At 42.2% G+C, this 13,464-nt stretch overlaps 1 protein-coding gene across 2 annotated transcripts in view; it reads left to right on the forward strand.

The window, feature by feature from the left end:
- The window catches only part of PRDM11 (PR/SET domain 11), a 51,449-nt gene that overhangs the window by 13,675 nt on the left and 24,310 nt on the right, over window positions 1-13,464 (forward strand). For both annotated transcript variants that reach the window (XM_085321885.1, XM_085321886.1), the window contains exons 2-5: window positions 4,058-4,176; window positions 4,721-4,824; window positions 5,903-6,165; window positions 7,080-7,147. In XM_085321885.1, coding sequence (XP_085178011.1) covers window positions 4,061-4,176; window positions 4,721-4,824; window positions 5,903-6,165; window positions 7,080-7,147 — 551 coding nt within the window. In that variant the 5' untranslated portion in view covers window positions 4,058-4,060. The remainder of the gene's footprint in view (window positions 1-4,057; window positions 4,177-4,720; window positions 4,825-5,902; window positions 6,166-7,079; window positions 7,148-13,464) is intronic.

A 13,464-nucleotide genomic window follows, 5' to 3' on the forward strand; every position in this document is an offset into this window, starting at 1 on the left:
TGAGCCGGGGGGGGGGGGTGGTATTGATTTGCAGCAGTAGCATCGGTGCCTAGATCTGCCAAGGGATGTTGTGCCTCACACCGCTACTGCCTTTGTGGTCCAAAGAACTTGCTGTTGTGTCCAGCCAGCAGCTGGATCTTCACAGCATCCCTCTGTCCTAGGTGTCATCTTTCCATATRTGTGGCTAGATTTTTTGCACTAGGTCAGGTACACACAACATCAGAAGAGGRCAGAACGTCTTTATAGCCATACGTACATGCCCATTGGAGGCAGACTTTCTGGAATCCCTTAAACAGGTAGTAAGAGCAGCCTACKCTGCTTACAGATTGCTTCTCCCTGCTATCCTAAATCTTCAGAGGAACTTTGGATTTATGCGTAAAAACACGGATAATTTTAAAAATTGCTCCTAAAAATTGTGAAGAAGTGGAGGGAAGAAGTGMAGTGGAGAGAAGTGAAAAGTGAATATGAACCAGAATCTGGTAATTGTGGAAAACTAAAGGCAGAGGAGAAAGGGCAAAAAAGAGAAACCAGTGGGCAGTAAAATTAGGAAAAAAATTACTTTAAAAGCRACTTTAAATATATTAGGAGCCAAAGGAATACTAAAAGCACAGTGATCTACTGAGGCCTGGAACATCTAGTATGATGAAGGAGAAATGGTGAATATTTGTTTTCTCTAACTGGAAGAAAAGCTGGATAGTGCTACCTGCTGCAGCAGCTCTCTAATGCTCTCTGTTGTAACAGTAGTCAGGGAACTACTGAGCAGTGCATCTTTTAATTTGCTGTTCTGAATAACTTGGATCCAGGAATTTTGAAAGGGCTTGGTGAGCACCCCTCTCAACACCAATATGTGCTAATGTTCTTCATTTTTTTTTTTTGTATTCATAATAAGACTGAAAAAATGTTGTGTGCTAGTATTTAAAATTATTAATAGGTAAGCTAATATCAAGCCGAATTGTGCAAAGTAGGATGTTAGGTTACCTGCAGCCTGATATTGGGTTCTCGTCTGTACAGATTTTTGGAAGAATAGGTCTTATCTGACATGATGTTAAAGTTGGATGTTAAAGCTAAAAGTGTTAGTATGTCACGCGTCTGCAATGCGGTTAACTTGTGCCACAGATCATTTGAACAAGCAGCTAGAATGATTCAACATTTTGTACGCTGAATACATGAAAACCTGAATAAATGAAAGGGTCAATGTGATAACGAAAGGGGAACCACCGTTGATAAAATATATTTTTAGCAGTGTCAATTTGGATTTTTTTTTTTTTTTTTTTTTTTTTTTTTTTTACTTGAGGCTATTCAACAAGTTTGATATCAATGTCTTGGAAGAAAACACAAAGTCAATTTTGTTGATGTTTGTGAACAACACAAAGTCCAGGAGAGTCAAGTGGTGAAAGGAGATGAGTTACTGATAGAGATGTGATCCCATGAATGCTGGATGAGAAAATAACATTTTTTTGACTCAAATGTAAAGTCAGAAACTAGGAGCAGAGAAAATAGATGGCCTGGCAGAGGGGAGTGTGTGGTGATGTGGAAGCTATTGCAGGAGCTAGGACTCTCAGAGTGGACATAGTGGTTTCCTGAACACAAAATCCCAGCTGGAATAATGGCCAGAAAGTAAATGCAGTACTTGGACACAAACATGGAAATCCTGAGCAGAAGTAGGGAGGGTGTTATCTCAGTACAAGGTACTGATTCAGTCTGCACAGGAATATTTCTGTCGGTGTTCAAGAATGCTGCTGATAAGTTGGAGAGAGTTCAGAGAAAACCACGAGAATAAMGGATAGGAAAATATGCCATGCAGTAAAATGAGGAGCTCCATTTGTAAAATCAACACTGCCTGTCTTTTTTAATTCTTCTTAGAGATATGCTATAGCTTAACCAGGAATTAACTCAAGGAAGTCCTATGGCTGCATTAGGCAGGAGGTCAGGCAGCACAGTCATACCCATCTCTTTTGGTTCATAATCTAAGAATCTCTGCAAAGGAAGAGTGGGAAAGGAAAAGCTATTGTCTGTTTGCAGAGGCATGCGTCTGAATCTCTTCCTACTAAATGCCACGGGGGTTGTGAACATTTCAGCTGTAGACGTCTGGTCCCGTGAGCTTCCTGAGCATGCCATTTTCTGACCATGTTCACTGTGGAACACCTGCCCCATTGCCAGCTTCAGCCTGCCCTGCTCGAGCACCAGATCTCCACAGCTCACCAACRCTGTGTCAGGACCCACCTCACTCTTTATGTTTGTAAACCTCCCTCACAAGCTGCTGCTTTTTCCTTCCTGAGCTGCTTTACTGCAGAYTTTTCAGGGAAGATGTTTCCTTCTCCTGTAGGGAAGGCAGGTAGCCCCTGCCTTCAGCACCACCCCAACGCATGCAAACAGGCCTGGAGAGCTTTCCTGTCGCTGCAGAGAGGTGCAGCCTGGGCTGGCAGCCTGCTGAAGTAATCACCTCCCCTTTGCCCTTAAAATCATCTCTTTCTTCTGACTGGCTCTGGTCATTTTGAAAGAAAATATATCTTGTTTTGGGCATCTTATAAAGGCTTAAAAGTGAGTAGCATTTGCACGTACCCAGTTGTATTTAATACTGAGGGTTCCCTTTCAAAGCACAGTATGAATATTAACCAGTGCTTCCTTGATACAGATTTGGTAAGATTCTTCCAGGCTACGAATTGTCATGTGAGAAGTTGGGCTGTGGAAAAAATTATCATCTATCCCTGGCTCAAAAAGAAAATCTACAACAGCTAGGAACAGCGTTCCTGCTTTTTGAAACCATGCCGCAAATGCCGACCAGATTTCCTTGGTGCTGGGTTCCATACAGACGTGTTTTGGAATAAGAAAATTCCTGTCTTCAGGAGTGTGTGGCCTAAGTACATGAATTTCAGGATGTCAGAGCCAAATGGTGACGGGGACTGGATCTTACACCAGCTTTCCTGACAGGAGTCTGATTATCAGCTGAGGCCCCTCTGCTGGATGCTGCAAGTGTGCAGTGTCTCTGAGCATGGTGTCAGTCAGCAGATAGGGAAAACGGAGGTGCAAGAAGACTTTGTGGAGAGCTGCCATGAAGGCCAGGAAGTCCGTCCAATCTGTTATGCTGCCTGAGAGCAGTCAGTCTATGTGCCTTAAAGGAAATTKTAAGACCAGCTCAATGAAGAGATGAGAGGTTCTTTGCTTAACTGTTTGTCTCAACCGCTGATACTCTGGAGCTTAGTGGCCATTCCAAAAATGTTAAGTGTTAACAAAACTAATTCTGAATTATCATCACCAGCCATACCAGTTTTTTCTACTCAGCAGCATCTTGTGGCAAGGGCAGGGGAAACGAGAGGGAGGGGGTTTATTGGCTTTGAGCTTGCTATCTGTAAACATCATTAAATGGTTTCTGGCTTTTGTGATGAGCTAGGGGAGAAGCGTTTTTATTAAAGCGGCCTGCGTTCCAGAAGGGTAATGATAGCTCAGCTCTGTTTGTCTCAAGGGATAGGAAGATGAGAGAACGTGACTTGTGCAATTCTGCTGGAATCCTGCAGGGCACTGCAGACATTTCACTGTTTGCAAAGTGTCCAAAACACATAGAAAGCTTCATCTTCAGAGATGTAACATACCTCACTGTTCCCTGAAGGGGACTGGCACATGTCGTATTTGTAGATGGGCCCTGGTTTGTGCACCCACCTGTATTCTTCTCTTTCTTGGTATTCTGTTGCAAAGATCTACTCTGAAATAATCATGCTGCATTTCAGTAAGACATCCTATCTGTCAGTCTTAAGTTACATTTGCAACAATTTTTGTGAATACTGTGGAGAAAAATTTAAATTCCCTGTGCCTTAGGTTGCTCCATTGTATCTAATATTCTTCACCTGATCTATAACTGAACTACTGTTTGCTTTCTTCCTGGTGCAGGAAGGGATTTTCATCTGTATGAGTAGGTAGGTGATCCAGCACCTGCATAGACATCATGACTGTTCTTTGTGCAGAGGAGGGGAGCCTCTTTGTTGGATTCTTGCCTTGGGAACGAAGGTTGTGATTTCCTGGCCATTCATTATTTTTCTTTCCTTGCTTCGTTCTTTTTCAGAACATGAGTGAAAACTTGAAGGACTGTTTGATCCAGACCCAGACTTCCTTAGGGGAGATGGTGACGATAAAAACAGAGGCTTGCTCTCCGCGCCAGGACCAGGAGTATGGACAACCTTGGTATGTGGCTGAGTTTCTATTGTGTGTATTTTCTCCTCTAAGTTGAAGTTGGTTTTCAGGAATCTACTTGAAGCTCTGAAAGATACTAGAACCCTCACTTGTGAGACTCTGCCTTCTGGTTTGTGACAGGGATGGTCATGTATTAGACACTTGCCTGTATACTGGTTTATATGAGGGCTCTGAATGCGAGTGTCTGAAGGTTATGCCTTGCCTTCGATCAGCAGGTTTTCCTGGCTGTAGCAAAATGGTGGGAATTCACTCTGCCAGTCTCCTGTTGAGTGGATGGTATGTACCAGGTTTGTATCATGTGTAGTAGTACTCTAACTGAAGCCATTAAGTACTGTAAGCTTTAGGCTTAAATTGTGTCAGGAACCAGCTTCTGGAAGGTACCATAAACCAACAGGTTAGATGGCAAGGTGAACCATTTTTCTGCAGCAGGCATGGGGTCTAGAATTGTTTAGACCCCGTTATCTCGTTGCCTCTGTTCCTCTTTATTTGCAGTGCGAGATCTTGGTAGGTTAAAGTCTTTCTGTTTTCTCCCCAGCTCTGGAAGGCCTGATCCACAGTCCATGGATGTGGAACCCAAGAAACTGAAAGGGAAACGGGATTTGATCATGACTAAGAGCTTTCAGCAAGTGGATTTTTGGTGTAAGTGTCCTGTTAGTGGAGAAAAAACAATGGCACCACTTGTATAGAGTTCRGTCTTTTTTAATCTACAGCCTGTGGGTTTGGGGCAGAAGAGGGGAAAAAATCCTGGGATGAATTCACATGATTTCCTAAGACTGGCCTATTTGATAGGGAAGCTGTTACATGAAAGAAGCTTGTCAATCACAGGACTACATAGTAGGGGGAGATGGGTGCTAGAGACATTAAAACGCTGTTTGTATGAAAAACCCAAGAGTCTGCAAAATTGAAAAGTTTGAGTCCTGAAACCATAAAGGAAGCATTGCATGGATGACAGCTCCTTCCTTTTCTCTACATTCTGTGAAACAAAAGTGGTGTCAGGTGTGTTTGCATACCCTGAATATTGTAGGCCTTAGAGGAAACCATGAGTTCAGCCACAAGTACTTGGGCATGTTATATGTCTTTCTGCAGCACAGAAAAAAAGGTTGTAGGACAAAGGTGTTTATTTTCAGTGTGTGCATTGTTTGCTGTTCTGGTATGTGGGGAATCAGACCTTTTAGCTAGATAAAGGAAGTCTCTGCTAACTGTTATCTGCAAGGAATCTCTGAATGCTGACTCTGCAAACTGCAGAAGAGAATTTTCTGCACATGTATAGCATTGATGGCAAATCTATATGTCACTGGTGCTCACTCACCTGAGAGGCTAGAAGAGAATGTTACTTATCAAAGCATCCAGGCATAGATTTTGGTCACATAGGAATGAACTGGGGCAGAGGAATTGTTGAGAGTCATAGAAGGAAAAACAAAGTGAGAAGGTTGTGAAGTGCTTATGTGCATGGAAGCCAGGCCTGCAGCACCCAGAGAAGAGGACCATCCTATTCTGTTTTCATGACCTAGGCTGAGGCAGAGGGAGAATACACTTTCTGCCATGAGAAAAAGGAATTGCTGGATTCAGTTCTTCRCTTCAGATTGCAGAGGCAATCTGAAAGGATGAGAAACTGTGCTAGTCTCACTGCTGTGTGTTGTATGAGCTCTTTTGAGCTTAGATGGATCTCATGTCTACCCTGCCTAACTTGTGCCATCTGCTCCCCTCACACCCACAGTTTGCGAATCCTGCCAGGAGTACTTTGTCGATGAGTGCCCGAACCATGGTCCCCCAGTGTTTGTGTCCGACACCCCTGTGCCTATTGGGATCCCTGACCGGGCAGCGCTGACCATCCCACCTGGTATGGAGGTGGTGAAAGAACCCAATGGGGAGAACGACGTGCGCTGTATGAACGAAGTGATCCCTAAAGGTCACATCTTCGGGCCATACGAGGGGCAAATCTCTAGCCAGGACAAGTCTGCAGGATTCTTCTCTTGGCTGGTAAGTGCCTTGCTAACAAAATCATTTCTGACCACACAGCTCAGAGCTGGGACTCATTGGGCATCTTCTGCCTCCTCTGAAGCTCCTCTGCTGATCTATATGGGCAATAGGTGAACATGCATCTGCCATAATTATTAGTGATTTAAAAGTATAGATACATTAACAGGAATCAGGAATTGAATCTGAATTCAATTCACAGGTCTGGAAAGCAGAGCTTGCTTCTCCTTTCTCTCTTGCCGTGTTATTCCATCCCCACACAATCTTAAAGGCTCTTCCAGTACCTTTCCCTACTCTTATCATCCCCATGCTGCATTTTGAAGATAGAGAAAAGATCATTTCTAGATTCTGCAGAGCAGGTGGCCACTGTGGAGGGGCCAGGAAAGAGGAAATTCAGCCTCTCCTGGTTCCTCAGGAGCCAGTTAACATGCAGTCTCCAGCACCAAAAATGCATTTTTACCCCAGTCCTGCAGGCCTCTGTCAGCCTGTGAGACAGAGATATCACTGGATTGATAGATACTAAATACTCYGAGAAGTCAGATGTAGGACTTGAATTCTAGCTAGAAAAATATGTGCAGAGTTGCTGGTATTAAATTCTACTCACACTTGTCTCAGCCCTGCTGAGAAAGGACAGTTGGTGTTTTATATCTGAGGACTGTTAACAGTTTTGCCAGCTACATCCATAGTTCTGCATTGTAGATATTTGTACATGGGAAAATACCTCTCGCTTAGTTCAGAGTAGCCACCAAGCAGGCTGGCAATCAGAGTGGCAATCTAGAGTACCTGTGAGGGATTAGATCTGTGGCATAGAGTTTCATGTCCTGACATGAGACTGGAACTGAAGCAGTGATTTGAAAGTCAAAGTCTTACTTCTTTCTGAACCAGCTTGTTCACTTGCTGCATCTGTCATTCTGCAGATCGTTGATAAGAACAACCGCTACAAATCCATAGATGGGACAGATGAAACCAAAGCAAACTGGATGAGGTGAGTCCAGTTCTACCTTCCCTTTTGGGGCTTTATGTTCCCAAGAGAGGCCATCAAACACTCCTCATTGTTTTGCATGACAGAAAAACAAACCAAAATGCCACAATCTCTTCATTAAAGGATTTGCTTGTGCTTTTGCGATATCTGCTGTGATGAGAATCCTTTGGAGTAAAGCTGAATTGTAGGAGCTAAAATAAGGAAGTGTGTATAAAAGATGATTGTTTTCTGGGATGAGGACAAATTATAAAGACAGATCTATTTATCCACTCTTACAAACATTGACAGTTCTCACTCCCATTTTTTTTTTCTTTTTTTACTTTATTTTCAAATATTTGCAAAATGCTTTGCATAATCCCCTAGGTAACATTTGATTCTGTTCTAGGTTTTTATCCTTTCCAATTTGACAGACATTGAAAGTGGTTTCTCTTTCTGGGCTTTGCTAGAAACAGTTGTCCATGGTGCACTGTCATTTGTGGTGTTAGCTTTACTGTGTTGTTAGAAACTGGAGTGAATTGCTGCAGCTCCGAACATAGAAATCATCAGTGTGCTTGCACTCCCTCTACCGGCTCAGGGACTCAACAGTAGCAGAACCCAAATACCAGTTAATACTGAACCAGGAGGTGGCTGGCTCTGTTGTTGCAGTAGTAAGAGAAAACGTTTAACAGTGATGCAGTGCTGCAAATGTCTGCATATATCTGCCAAATGTAGGTCACTTGTAGCCTCCTGAAGCAGAGGCAAAGCACTGAAGTACCTTGGGCATATGGTGAGTCACTGAAATAGCTGGAATGGGACATAGTGTATTGTTGCCCATCCCATATTCTGACTAGTGCTGCTTTCAGGAGTGAATTTTGGAAGTAGTGTCAAGAAGGCATTTCATACAAGAGTAAAGAAGGATGGGGATTAGCTGTTCTGTTGGTCCGAATGGCTAGGTTTTAAGTTGCCCTTCACTAGTGGAAAAGAGAGCATAAAGAGCATTGTGGATGCAATACAAAAATAGCCTGTCAAAGCTGAGTGCACCACTTCTTGCTCAATTTGACTCCTCACATGGAGGCCAGTTGTTCTGACAYTTACATTCATGGAGTTCAGCGGAAGATTTAATTTTTCTGTAAGAGTTCCAGCCATTACAATTGTTTGCTACCTGATGAGAGAAACCGCTAGTCCTGTGCTGAGGCTGGAGTTGTCACTCCAGAAAAAAGTAATGGTGTGGTGGACAAATAGGTAGAAGGACATAGATCTTGAAGCAAAGGATTAGAAGTTCAAAAATCAGAGTGAGATTTTGCTGTTCAGATTATATTATCTCTTAATGTGATCTGTATGACAATAAAATTGGGGCAAAACATAGTCTTGGGAAGTAACAACTCTATAATGAACTCTTCCTCCTAGTATTACCAACACCTAGTGTTGGTAATACTGGATTTATATGGGCACTACTTTTGGTCCTACCACCATAAGAACAGAATGTTCTTTTTTAAACCTCTGGTTAAACTTGTATTTGCCATGTTTATGTCTTGGGATGAATGTGGTCTGAACCATTCTGTATAGCCTTGAAAGGCAAGTGGATTACAGTTTTGTGGAAAGGGTAGGGACAGTTAAGGGGATGTATGCAGCTCTTCTGGGGAAGGGTGTATCGGAGGACCTTGACAGTCTATACTATTCTAACTGATCTTTCTGTTTTACTCTTGCAAAAATGCCTCAAATACCAGCAGTAGATGGAGTCTGAGTGACAGTTCAAGTGGAGATAGTGGTTCTCAAAAAGCATTATTTTTGTTTGTTGCTAGCTTTCAAATAGAGATACTCAAGAGTATCCTACACTAGAACATTACCTGTTGTGGAGATTACCCAGAGAAACATACTTCCAGGAACGCTGTAGACAGCGGTCTTTTTGTTTTTCAGATGGTGCTCTTTGCCATCACTCACAGATGGAGTGCTTTGCAAAGCAGATCTACTCACCTTCTGGGTAGGTGGGTATGGCATGGGGAGGGCAGCTTGGGCTGACTCCTCTCTCTCCTTGCAGATCTGGATATTGTTTTTGTTGTTTGACTACCACCACTGAGTCCATTTTCATGTTCCCAATGAGGACAATTTGTACACTGCAGCACTTGCTGTTTGACTTTCAAGTCCCTGTTTACCCAGGGAAGTGGATTACAGGGATGAAGGAGTACAAAGCGTAGCAGGTGGCAGAGTAACAGCTAGATAAACTGTCCAAGATCCTCTTTTCCTTTCTTTCTTTAATTAGTCAAGACAAACTCCTGATGCTGAGGGGCATCTTCTAAAGTTGGCCACTGGCACAGGAATAATGCATTCTTAGTCTCTGTCTAGCATAAAGCACTGTTTCTAACACTATGTAAAACTCCATGAGTTTAGCCGCAGAGATCTGTGTCAACATTTTCCTCTGTTTTTATGTTTGGGGTGGAGGGAGGCCTCAGTGTGACTAAGTACCACAAATCATAGCAAATCTCAAACAAAAATCAGTGCTTTCTCAAACACAAACTACAAATTGCCATTGATCCAAGTTCTTAGATCTTTTGAAGGCTTGCACAGAACCAGCCACTGTTCCTGGTTACATGTGAGAAAGTCTTTTTATTCCATTGTTGGAGACCTTATTTTTTTTTTTAAAAAAAAAAAAAAAAAAAAAAAAAAAAGAAACTGGACCAAAAAATGTAAGTAATTCAGAAAGTCCAAGAAACATTCCTCTATGTGTGTATTGCTCTCCTCAGACTGAGATGCAGGATAGGAAGCACCTACAAGCTAGTGGTAGTGCCTAGATGAATTGTTGGAGTGCAGTGCCTCATGTGGGTTTTCCATATTAATTCTGGCAGTTACAAGAACTTACAAGTTACAAGTGAGTACCTGAGCTTTTGGATTTTTGGAATGATTCAAATTTATGCTTTCCCTCAGCCCTTGTGAAGAGGTTAGTGCAAGACTTCTTTACCTCTTTCCCTTTGACTTCCTCTGTGCCTCCTTTCCACTCTGAACACAGTGACAAGACATCATGAGGAGTAAGAATTTTTTGAATGTCTTCCTTTTTTTTCTTGGTAATGTGGATGTCTGTGATTTGCTTTGCATAAAATAATATGGGTTGGAAGAGACCTGGAGGTCATCCACTCTGATGGCCTGCTCAAAGCAGGACTAGCTTATATCAGTAGATCTTCACAGAGCTACTGTTTTACTGTTTTGACTTAATGGAACAAAAAAAAAAAAAAAAAAAAAAAAAAACTCAAGGTTACTGTGGCTGCCAGTGTATGCAGGGGAACTGAAAGCCGCAAACCTGTGCACAAGTCTTTCTGTTAAGCTGCATGTATTCATCTCTGTTCTTTTTTAGCAACTGGAACAAATATTCTTATGGGTTATAGGCTGAAAGTTATACAGAGCAAATGGATCCTAAAATACTACAGGGCTGTGATCCCTCTAAAAATGTTTTCACTTCCCACTCTGAAGTGATTGTGTGCTTGTTTTTTAAAGACAGAGGAGTCTTTGGAGTTGTTTCATATCTTTGTGGGGTGAACATTAAATGCTCACTGTTCTTGTAGTCTGCAGCTTCACTTTCAGTTGCAAAGAAATAGCTCTGTTGTCTTGCACTTTCAAATTCACCTAGGCTGAGGTGGGAATTTGCAGCCTCACAGCTGGGTTTCCCATGGAGCTTAATAAAACCCACACACCATCCCAAAAGAGGTACTTCCATAACAAACAATGACTGCTCTCAGTGATATCCTGCATGCTAGGGGAAATGCATGACAGGAAAAAAATATCTCCTGTCTGCATTTTTAGAAGGAGGAGGTTAAGGTGCCTGCTGGGAACCTAACACTAGTAGGATTCATGATTAAAACTGGCCAAAACTTATCACTCTGTGTGGTGAGTTTGCTCTTGCAATACCTCAGTTGTCTTGAATTGTTTTCACCCATGTCCTGCTGGATCTAATGAGGAGACCATATCTGCCACAAGTTGAGCTAAATGCACTAGATGGGATACTCTGTCCAGGACAAACAAAAAAAGGAGTGTGTCGTTCCCCACTGGTGTCGCTTTGCTAGTGATAGCAGCCATGGATTCAGCAGAGTAGAGAGGACATAAGTTTCCTAACCCCATCAGAGGCTCTGAGCAACTCCAGAGAGATTTCTGTTCTGCAAGCACAGCTCTGTTGATGGACAGATTGTAAAATGCTGTTACTCCTTTCACCAGAGCAGTTTGTCAGTGTGGAGATTTGTTTCCTGCACATGGAGGCATTGATGATACTGTGCAATTGTGGGTACTTGCAAAGAACGTACGTGAAGCCCAGTTTTGCTGAATGCAATAAAAACTGAACCATAAACATTCCCTTACTCCCTGTTCCATGTAACCTTCCCCCCTCCCCAATCCCGCTGTTGTTTAACTGGGAAGACTTCTTTAAGTGTTTTTTCTTGAGGTTAATGTACCAAGCGCTTTGCTGGCTATCCATGGTTTCATTACCATCTTCCTTAAATGCTCCCTCTACGCTTCCATAAATGCAGCTTCACCAAAATAATATCCCACGGATATATTTGCATTTGTCCCAGTGAAATGCTTCTGTGCATGTAGCTCAGCTCCCAGCTCTCACTGCATGTGGCCTGTATTTAAGCAGGATTTCCTGCTGTTTTTTCGGTGGGAACTTAACAGCTTCTGACGCTTACCCTGATGGAGGGCAGCCTCATAACCAGCAGTGTCAGAGAGGTTCGTTAAAGAGCAGAATAACAGCACGAATGAGAAACTAGGATGACATCTGACAAGAGTCCCATTATGTTTTTCACTGTGCACAGTCCACTAGCACCTTCGCTATGAGCGCATCCCAAACCCACTCCTCGTGCTAGGCTACAGTGGTGCTGAAAGGCAGCTGCCTCTGAGGAGGTACCAGCCAGGTGCCAGAGGGGCCAGCACAAAAAATAGGCAAGTGGAAAAACTGCTGAGGCCTTTAGGTCCTACCAGCTTTTCAGGAAGTGTTTTGGAGTGGCTGAAGTCTGGCTTGAATGGATAAGACATCCAGCCAAGATTTTAGAATAAAATATAACTTCTTGGAAGAGGAGGGTCTGAGCTATCCTAGCCAGAATTTGTTTCCCTAGTACTGCAGAGTGGTAACAATAGGATAATCTTCAATTTCGTTTAATTTGGGAACATAAATAGGAGGAGTGCTAGCACATTGGGAAGATACTAGGTGTTACTGAGTTTTCCTTTCCATCGTATCACTTCATAGCAGAGTTAAGTTTGTTAGGTGTCCTAACTATTCAGATATTTTATTTTTTGCATAATACATCTTTTGGTACCCTTTTTAAAGGTTAATTTTCTAGGTTTGTAGTAACTGTTTTTTGAGGTGATTAATATTAAACATTGATGTCTTCTACCTTAAATGAATATTGTGTTCTCACTATAACCCATAGATTTATGGTCCATAAATCGACCATAGATTTCTATCTGAGAACTTCCTTTTAAAATATCAGAAGTAACTATACTACACAAACACCAAAAACATTGATCTTCTCCAAAAAATCCCCAACATAACTGCTTCTGATTATTTGAAGATTGTGTAAAAATAGCCCTTTTTAGGTCATAGCCATTTCATTTTTGCATTTTACTTCACTCTGTTATAATTCCAATCAAAGTGTACACTAATCTTCCCAGCAGCTCTGCTTCTCCATGGCCTTCTGATCTCTTCAGTGCTCTATTGCATGCTTACACACAGATTTCCATTGTTTAGGATTTGGATTATTTCTCTGTCCTCAATCCCACCTTGTATATAGGCAGAAATGGATATTCACACAGTCTATGTTCTCCTTCCCTATTGAATATAGATTTGCATTTTTTTTCAGTAAAAAAGCCATATTTAGGACCACTCTTTTGTTTAAAGTTTCCTTTGACTGTAGCTGGAACATTAAACACACACACACCCCAGAGGCACCACATGAAAATATTGCTCATTCTCAGAATCTCTGCGTCTTCTTCTCAATGGGCTGAGGCTGCAAGTTGTTCTTCTGAAGCACCAGAAGCAGGCACAGGCTCCTGTCAGCGGCAGTGAGAGCAAAGCCTAGCCAGGAAAAGCAAGTGGGTGGCCTCATTCCATCTGAGAACAATAGGAAATGGCAACTATTTCTGGAAAAAAACAAAAGCTTGTTATGAAGCAGACCAGTGTTCGAAGTGCAGTACCCCTCACGCTGAAGAAGAGTTTTTTTTCTTAGGAAAAACAAGATGCACAAACTGCCTGTGAATCTGCTTGAAATCTTCCCTGAAAAAAAAATCCATTTTAGTTTAGCCTCTGCAAGAGATTTCTGTGAGTTCTAACAGAAAGGGTGGGGTAAAAGTTTCCATTACATGTT

Source organism: Rhea americana, unplaced genomic scaffold (genome assembly GCF_003343005.1).
Source record: "Rhea americana isolate MKP2758 unplaced genomic scaffold, rheAme1 scaffold_72, whole genome shotgun sequence".
Lineage (NCBI taxonomy): Eukaryota > Metazoa > Chordata > Aves > Rheiformes > Rheidae > Rhea > Rhea americana.